At 36.5% G+C, this 21721-nt stretch overlaps 1 protein-coding gene across 2 annotated transcripts in view; it reads right to left on the bottom strand.

The window, feature by feature from the left end:
• Positions 1-9823: 9823 nt before the first annotated feature.
• Positions 9824-21721, bottom strand: part of Su(Tpl) (Suppressor of Triplolethal) — a 192611-nt gene continuing 180713 nt past the window's right edge. For both annotated transcript variants that reach the window (XM_089249646.1, XM_089249647.1), the window contains one exon: positions 9824-10103. In XM_089249646.1, coding sequence (XP_089105772.1) covers positions 9948-10103 — 156 coding nt within the window. In that variant the 3' untranslated portion in view covers positions 9824-9947. The remainder of the gene's footprint in view (positions 10104-21721) is intronic.

Consider the following 21721-nt stretch of genomic DNA (forward strand, 5'->3'; position numbering starts at 1 on the left):
ACATCAATTATTTTAGAAATTGAATTGAATTTTTGATTTTAGAAATATTAAGCTCGCTTAGAGATACGAAGTCTAGAAAATTAAATATATAAAATGAGCCAGACCCACTTTTGAGGTGGATATATTCATGCAATAATTAACATCGATTCAAATTTTTAAAGCACGAAATGAGTATTAATGTCTCCGTACTGTCTTATTTTATCCGATTGCATCAATCCATCTAGTTTAGGATGTTTTAAATTAATTATGAGCCCATATAAATTACATCGAAAAACCGCAGCTTGAATCAAGCATTTTTTGAAGGAAAAACAGGCAGATCGATAACTTGAAGTTAAAAAAAATTCGAAATTTCTAGCTCCCGTTAAAAATAAAAATCGATTCATTCTTTTAGATTTGTTTCTTTTATGAATCGCACAGGAAGTCACAATATTGGTAACCTTGTATGTCGCTCCAAAAAAGGGAAATATCACGTGATCCAAAAAGCCTCATAGATGATAGAGTGAAAACTTGAGTGAAGAAAAGTCAAAAACTCAAACACCTTCCCATCTTCTCCCTCTGAGAGAGATCATGGAGGAATGAATAACAGGAGGTGACGCGACCAGCGCCTCCGTTGAGAAAGCATGTGGAATCTGGGTTGCCAGATGAAGCCAGTGATCGATCTATTAAAGGGACCAAGTAAGCCCAAACAAACCGTGGCTTCCCATGCTTTCCTATGAGAAACATCCCCGTTTTTAAAAATCATTTAAAAATTTACTATTCACTTTAGGAACTCGATTTTTTTCCTCAAATTCTGTGGATATATTTATACAATTGAACGAGAGCTTTTACAATTTTAGTTGTTCGAATATTAACTTCAACAACATGGAACCTTTTGCAAAAATAACCAAAATTTACCCATATCTTGTGCCCTAAAATTCCTTCTCGGAATTTTAATTTTAAAAAAATTATGCCAAAGCATGTAATACCTCAGTGCTGAGAGTGACACTATGTTTAAAGACACTTGAACAAGTGGTGTTTGAAAAAATCTGACTTTTTTTTTTTGCGAAAAACATTATATATGCAAAACATTAGCATATATAATGCCTTTCAGCTGTTTATATTAAAATATTGTAGAAATACTTCCAGTCTAGGTAGAACAACAACGACAATTTTAGATTTCAAATTCAATTCGAAACTGTTTTTTTTTTTCAAGTTTTCGTACACATGCCACTTTAAAAGCAAAGTAATAGGTACAAAATGAAGAGGGGGGGGGGGAAAACAGCCCAAGTGATTATTTTCCTAAATACTATAGGCCAGAAAGATGACTTACCGCGGCTCGTAAAAAAAGTTTTTTTTATTTTTAATATTTTTTTTCTCAATACTACATCTACTGTACATAGCGGAAGGTTCGGATGGGCGGCATATATTTCAATCATACGTATTCAAGAATATGAGAGTGGAACGGAAGAAAGGTGGCGAAATTTGTACAGTCTACAGGCAGCAAAACCATAAATACACAGTGGTGGAGGACGCTCGAGCACTTCCAGTACTTTGAGGCACGGGAGTGGCAAAATGCTGTTTGTCCCGGGTGGCAAAAATCCTAGCTAGATCCTCTGCCCTGTCAGAAAGTGCTCGAGCATCTCAGAATTGATTCAGAAATCAAAATTCCTCATGTAAAGCTTAAGACGAGCGCCCACGGGCCTCAAACACTTTCGAAATGTCCCGGATCTATGATAATGATGAACGAAACAAAAAGGCAAAATAAACAGTTAAAAGAAAAAATTATGAAAATTGCATTTTATTGGAGCTTCATATTATTTTAATTAATAATATTTCCATAGACATTAATGTGATGCATCAAATTTTTAAAATAAATTGAAGGCACTGAACTAAAAACCTATGACGAGTTGAGAGTTAAAAATGATCTTCCCCTTTCAAAAATAAATTAAAAATATAAAAACGGATAAAATTTTATCTTTCCCCATTATTGGATCATGTAGATTACCTGAAGAGGCATTAAACAGTCATGGTGCTTAAATTTATTTAGATATTAATATTTGAAGAGAATTCGATCCGGCAAAACACATGTTAAGTATAGGGAAAAGAGCGGTTTGTTTGGGCTTACTTGTCAGTCCATAGGGTTGCCACAACGGCTTCAATTTTCCTGCCTGATGTCACCTCCTGTTATTCTTTCCTCCATGGAGAGAGATAGAAAAGATTAACAAAAAAATAAAATAAAAAATAAACCAGACGAAAAAACGCACATGGAGATGTTTCCTCGAAAGAAATACGGGAAAATACGGGACATCGCCAATTATTGCCAAAAGTGAACAAGTTGCCAAATATTAGAGAAATTCCGTAAAAATCAAAATGGTGGGAAATAAAGCATTACTGCAAATTGCAGTGGATTTAAATGAATTCCACGAAATAAAACGTTCACCAAGACAAATGCCAGAGATTAATATTCTTATTTATAATTGTAATTATCATAATATAGTTTATGAGTGGGAAAATAATTTCATTCTTTGACTTCAATAAAAAATAAAAATTCAATTAAGCTTCGTGTAAAAAACGGGAAAAACCGGGACATTTTCGCAAAGTGGGGACGGCCAAAACAACAGAAAAAACCGGGACTGTCCCGGGAAATATGGGACATATGGTCACCCTATGTTATATGAGATGCCTGAAGAGGTTTTCAGGCTTAGGTAAAGATACTAAGCCACTTTTGAATGAAATTATAACATGGCGTACCTGAATGAGTGTCAAAACAAAACTGAACCAAACGAAACAACCATCAGTGAAAAGAAGGAAACGGAAAAAAAATAGGAGGAAAGGAAAAAAGAAAACCTTGGTGACCAACGATAAACTAACAATAATCGTTGACTATGGGTAACAAAATTCTCAAAACATTTGATAATGATCTCAGGCTTGCCTGAACAAAGTTCAGACCAACTACTAACTGGAGGAGAGAGAGCGTAGAAGGGGTAGAAAAATGAACCTGGGAAAATCTGATACAAGAGCATAAGAAATGATCAGATGTTTCAGAAACTTTGCATTGTAGGCAAAGAGGATTGGTAATTTTCTTGATAGGATGGAGGTATTCATTTAAGGGGGCTCTGTGTTGCAAATGAGTTTGCAAAAAATGGATTCCAACTTTCTACTGGAAAAGGAAGGAGAAGTTCTGGCAGCAGTTATAAAAGGAGCGAAATTGTGGAATGGATAAAAAAAAGAGCATTACGAATATTTTCCTTGAAATGGCGGTAATAAAGTGAACGAATGTCTGCCACATACAGGCTAGAGGGTAATAAAACATCAAAAGAAGCAACAGAACGAACGTGATTGTCAATTGTCTCATTAATAACAATGCCCGAATGGCTAATAACCCTAATTAATGATATGCTGTTTACCAATGAACTAGTGTAAACAATTTGAGCATACAGTTGGCCCAGGGAACAATGACCCTGGTGTGGCCAGTTGAGTAATATATAAGTCCCATTGACTTAAATATTTATGAGATGATATACAGTCAAACCTCGTTAGTGCGTCAACCGGTTAACACATCACTCCGCTTAACGGGTCACGTTTTGGAAGTCCCAATTGTCCTCAGGCAGGAATTGGCACAGCTATGGCTCACTCCGTTTAACTAGTCACTCCGCTTACTAAGTGATATTTTGGCTCTCCCAAGAGTGACTTATTAACGAGGTTTGACTGTACTAGAGAAGAAAATGGGATAAATATTACATAACATACGCAAAACAAGGAGGGCAAAGATTTAAGAAAAAGCATAGCAAGAAATCTATCAAAAATGTAGAGCCTGCTGCCAAGGCCGCAACTAGGGGGAGCGGGCGGCCCCGGACCAGAGGGGGCGCAAATTTCATTCTCAAGCCTTACCATTACAAGAGGGCGCCAAAATGCGCACTTGCCCCGGATGACCAAGCATCTAGTTGTGGCCCTGAATGCTGCAATAAAAAATTATGCACAATGGAGGTAATGACTCATTGTGCTGGCATTGATTTAAAACAATATGAAAAACATATGCGAGGTAGAAAGTTATAGCATATGCGGAACAGGAGTGTATAAATATTTGCAAAAATATATACATGAAGGTACGCTTGGAGAGGCAAAGAAAATTTCGAAATCACAGAGGCGGCGTGCGCAAATTATCGATGCTCTGGCAGCTACAGCAGTAAAAAGTTTGAAACGCTCTGGAAATGACCATAGCTTTCCATTCAGTGTTCCGTGGAACTCTAGCATTTCGTCAGTTTTTTTTTCAGGGGGGTGGGGGTAAGGGTGGCTTCCGCTGCATTAAAAATGCGCAATTTTTCATTTTTTTTATTATGAGAAACATCCATGCTTGTTTGGTTGGTTATTTGTTGTAAAACGTTGGGAACCTCCGGACTAGAATAGACAATTTATAACGAAGGTCGTTGCATAGTAAGTATTCAAATGAGAATTTTCTCAAATTAAAATAGTATTTTTTCTTCATTACGATCAAACTACAGAAATATATACAGACCATAATGTATACAAATATGTAGTAAATTTCACATTATTTTATCACCTTTACCGGCGATCAAAGGAAGATTTAACGGCGGGCGCATCAGGCGCGTGCCCTGGGCTCCGACTTCTGAAGGACAACGAAAAATCCCAACTTGACAGCTTTTTCTAATTGTGAGTGTGTGAGAGCCCAAAATTTTCTTCTGCACCAGGGGTCTCAACCGACCTTAATCCTCCTATGCCGGATTTATGCATAATTCACCATCTCTTGCACGTAATCCACTTATATATATATATATTTTGCCAAAAAAATTTAATTTAATGAAAATAGACGTAAAAAGTAAAAATAAAAAATAAAAATTATACGCATTATATTGCAATGGTAACTTTCTTCATGTGTAAATCAAGATGTGCAAGCCAAACCAGCATTATCGATCAAATTTCATCACCACTGACAGATTTTACTGTAGTAAAATTCATCCTGGGCCTTCGGCTGGAGCCCTGTCAATTCTCCGTGTGCGCGCACGTGTGGGGGGGGGGGGGGGTGTCTGACAGGAGCCGACAACACAAAACATTTGAGACTGATTTCAGGCTTAGTGCTTAATTCTAGCTCATAGGCAGAGATAGACTTGAAAGTCTGGGTGGGGGGGGGGGGACGATGATGTCAATTCATGTATATACATTAGACCAGACGACTTCACCTTTAATGTTAGAGAGGCAATGCCCCCGTATCTCCGCATATGTTCTAGCTCGGTGTTGAAAACAGTGGGGAAAAATGCACACTTCAATCAAATCAAAAATTGTAACATTTTTCCAAAAATAGATTCATCTCACTTCATCAAAAACAACTAGAAACCGGACTTAAACAACCAGAATTAATTTTAATCATTATTTGGATGACTACGTTATATTTCACGTTATTATGATAAGATAATACAAGATTTCCCTCTTTCTACCTTTACATTATTCAATCAAAACTGAGTAAAAGATGAATAGTTATGGCTTTTTTTAATCAGATGATTCTTTTTGAAACACCCTGTATATTCATTTCTACGTTTCTTTAAATCTAGATTTGTTTCTTTCATGATTCGCGCAGGAAGAAGTCATATTGGTTAATTTAGACACAGTTTGTGATGTCCCTCAAAGAGAGAGATATCATGTGATCCAAAAAAAGATATCCTCATTGTAGATAACCTGGGCAGTGCCAGGTATTATAGCTAGTCTAAATAATAAATAAGTGTAAATGATTCGTCCCAGAAAGAACTCGGCAATTATTTTTGCACTGGTTTCTGCATCTGGTAAGGGTGGAGTAACTTGCTGCCAAACTTGATGACACTGCCCTCTTTTGATTCAAAAATGGTAGTAGATGAGAATATGAGAATGTATTTTGCCATATTGAATGATAACAATAAATATTTTAAACATAATAAATATTTTCCTCATCATTCTACCCTTTAAATAATTCAATTTAAGCATCATAACAATGAACAATATAAAAACATGTGAAAAATAATTTTGTATAGTAAAACTAGGTGGCTACAATGCAACTATGAGAATGTTATAAATATTCTGAATTACATAAGGAATAAGCAAAAAATGATTTATTCCATGACACTGCAATCATTTCCACACCTGTCCCCGCGTCTGCTAACAGTGGCCCTGGCATTGAATACCAAACCGTCACCTCTGTACTCTAATTGTATGAAAATAAAATATTGTCTGAACTTCTGAGAATTTCAAAATATAATGGCGAAATATTTATACATAATCTGGAATAATATTTATACATAATCTCTCTGTAGTTCATATAAAGCACGAAAAACTGGATACCAAGTGAACATGAAAATAAAGTTTGTAAAGAAAATCCACGTCTTTGCGGGAGTAGTCAAACTTCTGCCTCTAACAGCATAGGCAAATGCTCTAACATTAAACTTTAAAAAAATTGTGAAAAATTAGAAAAAAAATTGAGAATAAGCAAATTATCTTTAAACTTTTATCTTTTAAACTTCAATATTTAATAATATTTCAGATGAGCAGTTACTTCAGTTAATTCCTACGCACCCATGGAATGATATAATTTATTGATATTGATGAGCCTCACTGGACAGAGTGATTGATGGACACCAGAATCAATGAGGTATACAGAGTGCAAAAGAATCTCTAAAAAAATATTTCAAAAAGAACTCTGTCTCATTAATCACAGTTGTAAATAGAGATTTAGTTTAAGGAAGGAACACAGAATATCCTCTTAACCAGAAATATAAACCTGGCACTCTGCATGGGTTTCCCCCATATACTTCGCGGCATTAAAGAAGTGACAAACCATTGTACAGGAATAACCACGTCAGAAACTCATTGTTTGAAAACCACAGCAACCAAAGTAAACATTCCGAAAGTCACTGTTGAGGACGAAGAACAGTTTTTACCCATTTCTGGCATTTGCCAAGCTCTGACAAACTTTTAAAGTAGCCTATTGTTAGAGTCTGATCCCATTTGGCACACATGCAAAATTTGGTGTAGGTCGGTTAAAAATTGTAGATTTGTAACACAGATAATTAGTTTTATATACAGGGTGCATAAAAAACAGGAAGCATGACATTTTACTAGCAAAGATAACTCATCAGTTGATGTGAGAGGCATACTTCTAATTAAAGTTTACGCATAGTACAAACAACGCATAGTACTCAGATCTGTCGTTCATGTTTCAAGGGGCTGTATAGTAATGAAAATTAAAAAAAATTAACTTCCACACAAAACTGAATTACATTTAGTCTTGTGTGTCCCAAAACCCAATTAGAAAGTTGTTGCTCTGTCTATCCTGTTAAAAAAAAATGTTTTTAAGTGCAATATTTTCATGATACTTAAATTTGAAACTAACAGCTTTAAATGAGGAAACCCATTTATTCTGCTTTTAACACTGTTTTTTTTCCCCGAATTTCCTGTTTTTTGAAAATGAACATCTCGGTGAATACTGCACTTAGAAACATGGTTTTTTTTTTGTTGGCATCAGGATTGAAAATCTTTCAAAGCTGTTCTGTAAAGAGTTCTGCAAAATAAATAGTGGCATTAAATTGGGGTTTGATTGAGGAGGGTCTTTGATGGACCCTCCAACACATTTCAGAATGTATATACTCATCTAGAGATGAACAAGATTTACAAGAGACCAAATAGACTGAAGGTGGGCAATAGAATAGAGGGGAACGGCAAAAAAAAACTATTTATACAAATATACAAATACAACGCCACAACAGGAAAAATGCCCACCAAGGTGGCTGAGAAAAAGATGCCTATAAAAATATGGATGTCATATATTTTAAAAATACAGCAACCCAATTAAAAATGCAATTAACAAAAATTGTAAACAATATATACACATGATAAAATATTATACAATGCCCATAAAGAATACTTATGGTTGTCTTATTCTAAGTATGGATGGCTTCTCGATTTAACCCAACATGTTTATCATATTTCTTTTTAAATGTGTCAATTGTGTTACAATTTACTACCTCCGGGGGTAAGCTACTCCATTTATTAACAACCCTATTAGAGAAAAACTTCCTGCGACACCATAGCCTTGCATTGTCCCTCACCAATCGATACTGGTGTCCCCTTGTAAAAGCAGTCGACTGGCAGTGTACTAAAAGTTCATGGTTCATCTTATCCATCCCATTGAAAATTTTGAACACTTTGATCATATCTCCTCGACATCTGCGTTCATTCAATGTAAACATATTCAAAAAATGAAGTGTCTCTTCATAAATCAAGCCCTGTGTGCCAATAAGGACACGCGTAGCTCTTCTCTGCACCCCTTCAACCAAGTCTGTGTCCCTCTGTAGGTATGGTCTCCAAAACCTTACAGCATACTCCAGTCCAGGACGAACTACTTTAGGAGACTGCGAAGAGAACTTTTTGAAAATGACACCGAGCATTCTATTTGTTTTTTTGACCACCACTGAACAATGTTCAGAAAACCTAAGCCCCTCAACAATGAGAATTCCCAAAACGGTGACCCTAGTTGCATCCGGGATAGTGACACCATTCAACTCGTAAGAGAACCGAGGGTTGTTCGAACAAAAATGAGCAACCATGAACTTATCAAAGCTAAACGTCATGCTCCATTCATTTGATCATGCTGCAATCCTGTTTAAGTTGGTCTGGAGCAACTCCCTATCGCTTTCATTCCCGATTATCCCCATTAGCTTCACATCATCTGCGAATTTGCTAATAATCCCATCAATACCCTGACCGAGTTTGTCGATAAAAAGTGAAAAAAGTATGGGGCCAAGGACACTTCCTTGAGGAACTCCACTTGTGATGTCTGTCCAACCAGAGAATTCCCCGTTCACCATAACTCGTTGCGACTTGTCTTTTAACCACTATTCTATTCAATTCAGCAAGTTGCCCCCAATTCCAATCTCGTGTAAACCCTTCAAGAGTTTACCATGTTGGACACGATCAAATGCCTTCTGGAAATCAAGGTAAACATCTACATTTTTGCCCTTACCCAAAGCCTTCGTCACATGATCATAGAAGCAAAGGAGGTTAGTTACACATGCCTTCCCTTCCCGAACTCATGCTGATTATCTGACAATACATTATTCTCGTCTATCCACTTCACAAACTGCTTTTTGATGATAATTTCGAAAATTTTTGAGAGGGAGCTCGTCAAATTCACTGGACAATAATTGGACACAGCTTCTCTACTACCCTTCTTAAATATCGGAACAACATTAGCAAGTTTCCAATTCCTTGGGAATTGGACCCTCAGCAACACTACTCCTGTATATCTGTGCGACTGGCCCCAACAATTCATTAGCACATTCCCTGAGGACCCTGGGATAGATTATATCTAATATAAGATTATATCTATCCCAGGGATATAGATTATATTTACACACAATTGTACTAATTTTTCACTGTTACAAAATAAACATACCAAATTAATACTGAGAAATTGAATTTTCTGGATGTTATGCTGAAGCTGATATTTGGAAAAAAAAGTGATTTGCCTCCTCTGGGAACCGAACCTGGATCCCCTTGCATTCCAGGTAAGTGCGCTAACCAATATACCAGAGACACTTTTCAATTCTCTATAACAAGCATTAGTAGCGTGAAGCGCTGAGTGGAGTCATAGCAGTCTCCCTTAACTACAACAATCTTCGCCCAAATTGGCTATTTTTTAAATAATCAGTTTTCTTTCCAAATATCAGTTTCGGCATAACATCTAGAAAATTCAATTTCTCTGCATATTTCAGGCCGAAAAAAATACCATCTCTTCATACAAAAAAAAATTAATTTTTACAACATACCTGTCATCATAGTTATATTGAGTTATTGAACAAACTTGAAACACCTATAAATTTTATTTATCTATTGCATATAGTGGTTTTACACATTTCCAACAGAAACAAATATAAATTTATACAACATATATATTTTGTGAAACATCCAAATTTTGTTGCTTTCATTCACAGCTCCATTGAAAGTTCCTGATCATATGCTAACACTAATTTCTTTATGTGTGATAATTTTCCATGTAAGTAATGCAACCTATTATAAGCATTCTGATATGACTGATCATTGGCATTAAGAAAGTATTCCTGATATATCTGTTCTTTGATTTTCTAGAAAAGGAAACACCATTTGATTTATAAAAATTTGAAAAGGAACAAATGCATGATACGAAAATAGTTATTTCATATTCTACAGCATTTATATACATATTTGCCGTTATACAAAAACGTCAGAAAATTTTTAATCATATACATAAATGATATAAAATAGTGTTTTCCAGGAATTAATAATATTTTCCTATTGATAGCTGAATTGTAGATTATGCTTGAAACAAAATATTGAATTTTAAATGCTGACAGAGGCTGGTATGCACCACAAATTAATGCTTGAACTAAAAGAGAGAGAGAGAGAGAGAGAGAGAGATTCTTGACTAGGACTTCCCTCTCCATCTGCAGTATGATCTCTAGTAGGCCAAGCTGCCTTAACCAATCCTGGACTCATAGAGGCACTGTCCAGGATTTCATGGGTAAAAAGGCAATTTTGCCTCACCCTAAGATTGTCACCAATGGCAATTGTCTGTTACCCCCCATAGTTCTAGCCCTAATAGAAGACATGTGCATAAGAGTGGAACATCGCTGGCCTGATGTCTCTAACCCAGCTGGAACATCTTACAGACATTTATAAGACATACTTTTTCTCTCTGGAACATGCACGAACACACAGCCAGCAAACATTGCGAAACCTCCAAGGTCTTTATGATATGCAAACACTAATCCCCTTATAAGTGAAATTAATATTTGTTTATACACTATCTACCAATAAGTATTTGGACACCTATGCAAATGACGATATCTGCGGTCCTGAAATACGTCACGCCCTCCGCCGGTATATATCGTGTAGGAAACAACATCGGCATTAGTCGCATGCAAGATGCAGCGCAGTTCGGAGATCACATTTGATTTCTGAGGGGGGAGGGTAAGGTTATGTTTATTGCTAGTAATAGGCCAAGGTTATTTTAATGCACGGTATGTTTATTGTTGCTTTTGTTTTGTTATCGGTGTGCACTTTAGTTGGTGGGTAAATTTCTTCTGATAAGATTCTTTTTCTCTCTCTTCCTTCCGCCCCCCCCCATTATGAAGCAATTTTTATTCAGTAAATACTGAAATGAAAATAATCTGAATGTTATGCTTATGAAAGTGAATGTTTATATGACAATATTTTTTACTAATGAATAAGCATTTGAAAGCATGGAATTTCCACGGTTGAAATTTTTATTTGTGTATATGTGGTTTTCTATTTTTTAGTCAGTATCTTGGTGAGATTTTAATGTATGTGTTTGGATATTTTTAGAAAATGGTAGAGTTATGCTTTTGCAAAATTTTTAGAAAGTGCTTTTCATTATTATTTCATTATTTTTTCAGAACGACTGACTGAATCATTGAAGTTGGCTTATGTTCCTCCAGTTAGTGCACAAGTATTCTTATGTTTTAGAGTTTTACTTTTGCGTATGTCAGCACAACATATAACTTCATTGTGGCCAATTATTTTCTCTGAGATGGTAAATGCTTTTCTTATGGTTCTTATTGATTGAAATTAACTATGGATTTTTTAAAACAAAAAATCTCTGATCATCACAGGTTCATATTCCCTACTGAAACAAAATAAGCAGCTTTCTCCCATACCTAGACACCACATTCATAGCTGTAGCTGACTTGGTTTACTTATTTGAACCAAAAAAAGCTCAAGTTTTTTTCACATGTTCATTATACAGTCAAATCCTGTTATAGCGAACTCCAAGAGACCCCAGAAATCACTTCGTTAAAACAAAATTTTGTTATAAAGGAATTCCAGGTCTTGGCATTGTTCCTATGTAAACTTATCTTGGAGGATTAGAAAAGATGTTCGTTAAAACAAAAATTTCGCTACACCGGTATTCGTTAATACGGGATTCGACTGTATTTGATTTTTTTAGGGGTGCTGCCAATATATGAAGTAGAATAGTAAGAACCTCTATGACAAAGGCTAAGCTGAACAGCTTTTGACTAGATTGAGCAGTTATTTTGTACTGTGTATGCTTCATAGCATTGTCATGTCGTGGAGGAGCATGGTATCGCATAAAAGACAGAATAAATATCCACACACTGATGAGGTTTGAAGTGCAAGAATAATGTAGTTGCAGATATGTTCTATCTGAGAGTAGGGCTTGTTGAAAACATAGGCTGTTATCATGTAAAGAAACACAACAAAACAAACAGGAAGTATAAACATTATATTGAATAGACATGAACATGACCCAGCAACTGACAACATGGCCCACACATGCTAGTGCCGGGCCCCCAGGCCAGAATTTTTCGCTAGTGTTCTTCAGTACTTCTGATGGCTAGTGTTCAATGTCAAAGTCTCTCGATTAACGATAATACCTCTATTATGGTATTTTTCTTCGTCCGCAGAATATCGTTATATCGAGATTTCACTGCAGTTTTATCATGCATAATACTAGCTACAATACCCGGCGCTGCCCGTGTTTTCTTCATTTATTGGGAGGATTGGAAAAGTGACAAACCATTACAAAGGAATAAATATATAATACTGGCAGGATTAAAGAAGTGACAAGCCATTGTAAAGGCACATGTAAAACGCATTACTAGGGAACCATGGTAATCAAAGTAACCATTCCGAAAGGGATTGTTGAGGCCCAGAAACCATTGTTGTCCGACAATTTTTCGTCCATTTCGGGTATCTGCCCTTCTCTGACGAACTTTTGAAGTAGCCTATCGTTCAATCCGGGCCCTGTTTGGTATATATCCAAATTTTGGCGACGATCGATCTAAAATTGTGGATTTGTATATAGAACATACACACAGACAGAAAATCAATTATATATAGATATACAGGGTGATCAGCGAATAAGCCCTTATTTCAAAGTTAAATATCTCTACAACAAAGATTAATATAATTATGCGGTAAATGGTACATTTATTAGCAAAACTGTAAGAATGTTGTACAGAAATTTTGAAAATTTAGTTTTTTTTTTTAAAATTAAAAAAAACAAAACTGGAGATTTGGGGTTCCGAAAATCCTCATTTGTGTGAAGAGAAACCACGGCATTCGCCTAAAGTTACTGCATGGGCTGCGGTATGCGCCAGAGGCATTATCAGCCCCTTCTTCGTGCGAGAAACGATTACTACTGAACGTTACATTACAATTTTGGAACAATTTGTCAGCACACATGGCGCATACCACGGCGAATGCAGTGGTTTCTCTTCACACAAATGAGGATTTTCGGAACCCCAAAATCTCCAGTTTTGTTTTTTTTAATTTTAAAAAATTAAAAAAAAACTAAATTTTCGAAATTTCTGTACAACATTCTTACAGTTTTGCTAATAAACGTACCGTTTACCCCATAATTCTATTGATCTTTGTTGTAGAGATATTTAATTTTGAAATAAGGGCTTATTCGCTGACCACCCTGTATATGCGCAGTATCAAATTTGTCCTTAGTTTCTCTCAGATAAGATATCCACCACATCTCTATAGTTTCATTGTTCACCAACGAAAAGCAAGCAAATATACTCATACTACACCAAATGAAACTACTGTAGAATCTTTCCACATGACGAACCAGTTTGAAACGTGTTTTACACAAAACAAAATTTCTATCCAAACGTTTAACTTCAATTTAGAACATCAAAGATTATTCCTATAACGCACGGGTTCTCAAACTGTGCGCCTCCAACCTTTGTCATGGTGTGAGGTTTTCGAAAATATTCTTTGTTAAACAGCTCTGGAGAGCCGGTGGAGCTCGCGGATAAGCATTGAATAGGGGGAAAGGGCGCCTCAGGTGGAAAAAGTTTGAGACGCTCTGCTCTAACGTGAAGTTATTTCATGCAATGATTTTTTTGATAAAACGAAGCGATTCCGTTATGCCAGGCGATTCCCTACAGGCGAGCAAAAAGAATAAATAAATTTAGTGAATTAAAGAGTTAAAGTAATAATACTGAAAACTATTTTCATTGGCCTTGGTTGAAGCACCGGCCTGAAAAATTATGTGTGAGAACTGAAATAGTTCAAATATTTATGTTCACTTCATCTATTCAACTGAGCAACTTTACAATTCTGTTACAGTCGTTTATACGACGTTCAAGAGGCCGAGTCAAAACGGTTTATAAAACGTTTTATGTATAAGTCGAAGTGAATATAACAGCCTTTTTAAAAAATTATCTCCCCCCTCATACATATAAAATGTTATAAAATTTTGTGTTTAATTGCATTCCAATTCTGTTCTAAAAAAATATTTCATACTTGAGAGGAAATTAAATCACATTTCAAATCATTTAAAGAAATAAAATTTGGCACAACATTACCTTTGGGACACGATATTGAGTACAAAATTGCAACAAAATCTTCTCGACTTGCAAAAATTTCCCCATCTTGGACTTTTTTTTTTTTGGCAGTAGATGATTTTCAATCCGGAGCTTGCCCTTTGGTTGTTTCTCTACTTAATAATCGTTTCAAAAAATTTAAACGAACATATTCAACTGGTTTGCAAGCAGGGCCGTTATTTAAACTTTTTCCAGGGGGGGGGGGGGGGGTCAAAACACATGTACTCAATGTATGTATATATATACCATTTTTAGTGTATTTTCAAAAGCCAGGGGGGGGCCCCCCTAATAAACACCCCCCCCCCCCCGGCAATAAACAAATCACCTAAGTGTCCACTCTAAATGGTCATCAGCCATCTCACTGGCAATTTTCGTATACGTCAGCAATCACCCTAAAATTTATGTCTTTTGCGGTGACAATATGCTAGACCTGTTGTAGCGACGCTTTTTGACTGCATACAAAAACTTGGTGCCAATTTGATGGATATAAATTATGTTTTTCTTTTTTCAAAAGTTTCCGAGTTTTAGTCGAAGTGAAACGTCGAATAATTGAGGTTTTACGTTAAATAAATGAATGAAATATTTTAACATTAAAATGCATTTGTTGCAGGGTTGGTAAAAAAACCGGTTTTTTTGGTTTAAACTAGGTTTTTTTGGTTTAAACCGGTTTTTTTGTTTTAAATAGTATCAACATTAAAAACAATGAAATTTCTGAAAAATCATTCCCACTTCCAATAATTAACTAAAATAAAATGTTTATTAATGTAATTAACACTATTCCCATGCTAATTAAATCAATAAATATTTATTACATTTTAACAAAAACCAACTTTTGCAATTTAATTATTTTTTGCTTAACTCAGTGGATTACTGTGTGTTTGAAAATTCTTTTAATGTTATTATTAACCATATAGTATATAAAGGTTTTTCTCCAGTTACTTTCAGGAAACTTAATTAGGAAGCTATTTTGCAAAAAGTAATAAAAATTAGGTGAATATAATGTATTTAATGAAGCATAAATAATGCAGATTAATTAGCAATGATTTACGATATACAGGGTGATTATAACTAAGGTTCTGATTTCAAAACACTGTAAAAAAAGAACGATTGTCAGAATGACTTGCAAATTGACATGAATATTCCTGAAAAAATTCAATTTTATTTGATAAAAGGGAAAAAATACTTAAAAATGTAAAATTATTGACATCATCCAACATGTGGGAAATTTGCTAGCAGAATGGAAACGATAGCCAGTCACGGCAAAATGATACCTTAATTATAGCATTCACGATTTCATAATTCATGGAAACATCACAAAAAATGAAGTAATTGAACAAATAACTACAACTTACTTAAAAAATGTTAAATATGTTGTCCACCGCGTGTTCTGGCTATGAGGTTGAAAGCACAAAAATTCTTGTTCAACAACAGAATCGGAGTATGCCATGGTCATAATGTGGATGTGCTTGCAATTCAGCTTTATTAAACCAAACGCGCGCCCTTTCCCATCCCATTAATATTCCTGAGGAACTTCTAACATATAGGGAATGTGCTGGAGATTGCAATTCACCAAAGTTTGCAATCTGACCACTGTTTATAGCATTTTGAGGTACCCCCACAGCCAGAAGTTGCAAGGGTTAAGGTGCATCCTGTCAAAATGGGTCTTCAGCAGCTGCTTTGCTGGTGTTGCAATGTGCATCTTGATAGAAGTTCTATCCACCCACTGATGCTGTGGAAGTGCTGAAATGATGTGGTTGCACAAAATAGATTATACTGCTGGCCAAGTACAACATCATCTACTTGCACATTTTGCACTTTTTTCTTTTGCGAAAGAAACTTCCATTGCTTCAGGAGTATCCATGCAAATTTTCAAATCATTCTGATCAGTACTTATTGTATAGTTTTGGAATCAAAACTTAAATTATAATCACCCTGTATATAGCTGATTATTTTTCATAAATCTGTTATTACTATACAGTAGAACCTTGATTAACTGGGCTTAACAGTGTGTGTGTGAAAGTATAAAAAAAACGATTGAATATATATATATTCAATATTCTGCCCACTTTTATGAGACTTTTTGAAAAAAACCACTTATAAAATCTTATGCATTTGAAGATATACCATCAGAATGTACCCCAAGGATATAAAATGTGGTAAAAATGAAACCTTTTGCTAATAATGAACCAATATGATATTTTTCAAGGGAAAAAAAATGATATTTAGGCAACTTTTATTTGATTTTTTGAAAAAAACCACTTGGTTAAAACCAAGGTTTAAACCAAACAACCCTGATTTGTTGTATTGTTGTTTAAAATGTATTGTTACCAATTGCTACCCAAGTTAAACGTCATATAAACATGAAAGTTGTATAACTGAGTGACGTATAAACGAGGTTACTCTGTAATTTGTAGATATACCCTATTAAAAATAATCGTTTTTAAACTTTATGAAACACAATTCAACAAACATCGCAACTGGCCTCAATGGAGGGCTAAACTCTCCTGACATAGATTCATTATAGTTAACTCTTAATGCTCAAAATAAAAATTTAACAAAAATTCAAATTTTTAGTTTTGCTTATCGTTCTTTTGGGCTAGAACCGTAGGATTCATCCACGTGGGAAAAAAATTAATCCTTTATGTACGCAAATTCGTTCAACTATTTTACTAGAAGATTTCTAACAACTGTATTTTTGCAGACGCGAACCGGAAATATTTTTCTGTTCAACAATATCGTCTGTGAATAGAAGTTTTGAGGGGAGATGTGTCCTCAACACAGTACAGCGAATAAAAAAGACCGATGCGGGATGTAGCCTTTTTTTTCAGAAGCAAGGAAAAAACCCCTTGATTTGTTCAGATTGGGAGAGGGAGGGGGTTGCTAGAGGTGCCGTGAGCGAAATCACGTGATTCAGCCCACACGTCATTACAACCATTTCGTACAATACTTTTTGCGGGAAAACGCTTTAAACGAGAAATCTCGATGAGTATCAGTAAGAGTTGGCACCAGAGAGTCGCAGGATCCAAGGAGGAAAAAGTAATGCGGGATCCACTGTATACAAAAGCTTGCAGCAAAGCTGTCTCAGTATCGTAACCCACCCACGAGAGTAGGGCTGGCAAAGCTTCAGGCCTGGGGCCTGGAGCATTCTTGTCATTTTTTGTCTTTTTTCCCCACTATTAGTTCACTATAGAGGGGGGCCCACTGAAGAGCGCAGCCTACGGGCCCCTGTTCCAGGATGTTGGGGGGGGGGATCTTCATGTGCTTGATCGGCACCCAGAGGCAATTTCACTATGTGGAATACGACATCTGTTTACTACAATTTTCATTCTATCGAGACATTATGGCCTTCTATGAACTGAAACAGCAGGGGTCGTGCGGTAGCCCTGTAGGTCCCTACACACGCTCAACGACTAGATAAGGATTATTCTAGTGGCCTCCCTTATTGTAGTGGCCATAGCCCTGAGGACACACAAAATGCTGGTATCCTTGACGTCTCAGTATCCATGACCATCACAATGTCTTTTCTTCATTCCTAGGAGAAGGACTGCCATGAGAGCCGGGGGGGGGGGGGCCTTGTACAATGTTCTTCTCTTTGTTTCCAGGGTTTTTTTTCGTTTACTTGTACATGTGTATAGTTAAAAAGAATTTCAATGAGAATAGAAGGTACGTAGTTCAAGATATCCGTCCATTCGAGTACAAATTGATATGATTGATATTAAAGAGTCCTGTCTATTTTCATATGGGACATATGTGAAAGAAAAAAAATCAAAAAGATCTTTACACGGGCCCCCCCCCCCCGACTCTCAGGCCCCACGGCTGGAGCCCTGTCAGCCCCCCCCCATATGGGGGACATGTATCACTGTAATGTCTTAATTCTTGTTTTCTGTAATTTAAATACACAACAAAATGGTTGGTTCTCGTTCTACACTGTGTCGTATAAAGGTGGTCAGTTTACAGTCTATGCAGTGTTGTGATATGAAAGTGATTGTCTCAGTTTCTTTTTTTCTCTCATCGTCATAGTCGACTTAGAGGAGCTTCTCTGTCAGAATTTGAACATCCAAACAATAATTGTGCAACTCCTGGGAAATTCTATAGCTGCTAGCTTTTCGTCACAATTGGAAAAATATATCTAGGGAGAAGACATAGAAGATTTCATGGACAAATTTAAAACCTTGACTACACTGTTCAATTACTCTGAAGGAAAAAAGATAGCTTCGTTACGTTGTTGCAGACAGGTTCATTGCTGATTGCTGCCACCATCCATATGTAGAGCCTTTCAACATAGAGAAATATTCTGTTTCCATAGCATACAGGTAGTTTGTCCAACACGAATGGGGTTTGAGTTACTGTGGAGAGAGAGAAATGAATTTTTTTTCTTGTGATCATCATCTCCAAAATATAACCAGTCTTTCGAGGAATCTTGTATTAGCAAGTGGAAAGAACCTTTCTACATACAGCTTCTTCATTCTTGAAAAGGAAATCGCATACCAGATTGGAATTATCACGGCCTGACAAAGTGGAGGTCAAGACTAGGAAGAGAGTTACTTTTCTCTATCATGTTTAGGATGTTGGGGTAAAAAATTGACTGTAAGAGACTACAGATCTCCATACATACAGTGGGATTTTGGTGCTATTGTTTCCATAACCCTCTCCTTACAATTTGAATTAAATTCTTGTCTTCTCTAATTTAAATACACGCAATCAGAGATGGGAATGACGCGCTATAGCACATGAAATACCTGCAATTATAGAAGAGGACGCATCAAAATTTTGTTCATGCATCATATGGGACGCTTTGTTTCCTAATTCCAAGGAAAAAGTATGGAAAGAAGAAACCTCCCAACTTCCCCCCCTCCTTTCTACCGCTTATCACGATCAAACGACCTTGACAACCAGTTTTACTACTTTGAAGTATAGGTGACGCATTTTACAGTACTGTTGAAGAATAAGATGAGACATGAAGTTGTGTCTCTGAATGTATACATATATATTGCTGTATAACAAATTTTACATTTTGGAGTTTCCCCCTGGGGAAAACATATCGAAAATTACACTAATTTCGCTACTATCTACCTGCATTCAGAGACAGTTGCTGTGAATTCACTTCGTTCCTACAAGATTGAGAATGTATATATTTTGAAAAATCATGTTTGGAATGCCAGTTCAAATTGTGAAATTTTTCCCCAGATCATTGGGGAGAGGGGCCAAATCTATAAAAACTCTACATTGAATATCCAGTTTTGTCATCTAACCGCTATGCAGTTGTCACCATTTCGGATAGCGAAATTCAAAACTGTATGCAGAATCAGTCTTTGGAGGGGCCACGGCTCCACATCCTGTCAGACCAGGTACGACCTGGGCTCTGTCCCTTATGGGATGCAAGCTCTTTACCTGTGGGGCAGGGCTCCTAGGCTTGGATCTTTGGCGGGGCTTCAAAGCCAGACTTTTCAGAGGTCTCTTCTATAGTGAATTTATCGCATGAAAATTCAAAAAATGATGGTAATTGTCCCAGGCCTGCAGCCCTGTTAGCCCCACCCTTGTAAAGGCCATGGGAGAAGCACAAGGATTTCTTCCATAGAAATTTTGGGTCACTAACTCAAACAGAATTTGAAATTAACAGATTGCAAAATAATATATTTTTCAAGTATTTTAATTTTCTGAAAAAATATTTTTAATTTTCGATCTCCTTTTGCATGCTTAACATGATGTTGGGAATAATAAGAGTTTATGTACATAATCCTTCCGGTCACCTCCAGATGGCGCAACTTATCCATTCCATGACTCTTTTCGCTTGTGTCTTCTTTTCCCTTATATGTATCAGTACGCTCTGTTCATTTGATGCCGACACATGTCTCGCTTGTATATTACATAAAATAAAATAATCTTTTTCTACGCCGCTTTGCTCTGCCATAACGTAAGCTATTTTGGTGCCGAAACCCGGGATGGACATTTTGACCCATGAAACTCATCTTAATATGGCTCAGGAGAATTTAACAATGCTCTATCGGAAACGGACAACGGCGTGAACCAAGGTGACTAGATTTGTGTGTTGACATTGGACAGTGCCAAAAAAGAAACTGCTTCAGCTCAGCCTACATTAACTTCATCATCGACAAACACGTCTTTCTCTACGGGGGTATCTCCAAAACCAACCCAAGAAGCTCATTGAGGGAATCGGTGTCACATCGGAAGTCTACGAGATGGTGAAGAAGATGCTGATCGACATGTACAGCAACAAGGATACTATCATACAGACCCACATCGACTTCTTCAACAGCCTGTGCCCAACAACATCATTGCCAGAGTTTCTCAACGATACCTACTTGGAAATCAACGCCATATACCAGCTCTCTGATCACTCAGCGAAGATGTAAATAACTAAAATCGGATTTTGACACAGAAGATTCTTCACACATTTCCTACGGACATTCGACAACGATGGATTATCCACTCTAAATGGCAAAGATCTTGGATATGGACAAATCAAAGCTGATGCAGTTTCTCAGTGAAAAAATTGACGGACTTCGATTGTCAAGCAAAGTGCAAGGTGAGTTTTCTTTGCCTTGGAATTTCCACCCGATTACGGAAGCATTTCATGTTTGAACCCAACGTAACAAGAAAAATCTGTCAGAAGCTAAAAGAAACTCATCTTTTTTTTTGTGTACTAATCGTTCGAATAACGATAAAACTTGCCCACGCCGTGCTAGAGCTTTCTGTTGTAACTGTAAAGGAAAACATCACATATCCATTTGTCCTTCACTTCATGCCTCCACTGCTGTTGGTAAAATTGATGTATCGCCCTATTTTACGTATTTGCAAACTGCACATATTTGGGTGTTCGGTCCCAAAGGAATTTGCAAATTGTCTCGATATGTATTAGACACCGGAAGTCAAACTTCTTTCATTCACAGCAGTTTAGTGAATGAACTGCAATTGCATGTGTTGCAATCGGTCAACTTCTCTATCAGTGCATTCGAAGCTGTACCAAAACAATTGATGTATCGATGTCAAGTGCAATTTTTCCTATCTAGCATTTGGGATACCAGATTGATTCCGATAGTTTTGCTTTCAACAGCAATAATTCCTATGCCTCACATCCTACGGCTCCCGTAGACATTGGTGCATTTGCTACTTCACAGGGAATTCAGCTTGCAACCCCTCACTCATCCACCAATTCAAATTCTTATCGGTAGCGATTCTTACTGGAAAACAGTAAAAACAGATTCGCTGGTCAAGTTGTCAGACACTTTCGTTCTTGTTCCGTCTCACCTTGGACATATCTTGAGCTTTACCCGTTCCAACGCTCTTGTCCAACAATCCTGATTAAAACAACACTACTGTTCATT

This window comes from Pholcus phalangioides, unplaced genomic scaffold (assembly GCF_987345545.1).
Source record: "Pholcus phalangioides strain wild (caught in Gottingen) unplaced genomic scaffold, Ppha-v1.0 ptg000022l_1, whole genome shotgun sequence".
NCBI lineage: Eukaryota > Metazoa > Arthropoda > Arachnida > Araneae > Pholcidae > Pholcus > Pholcus phalangioides.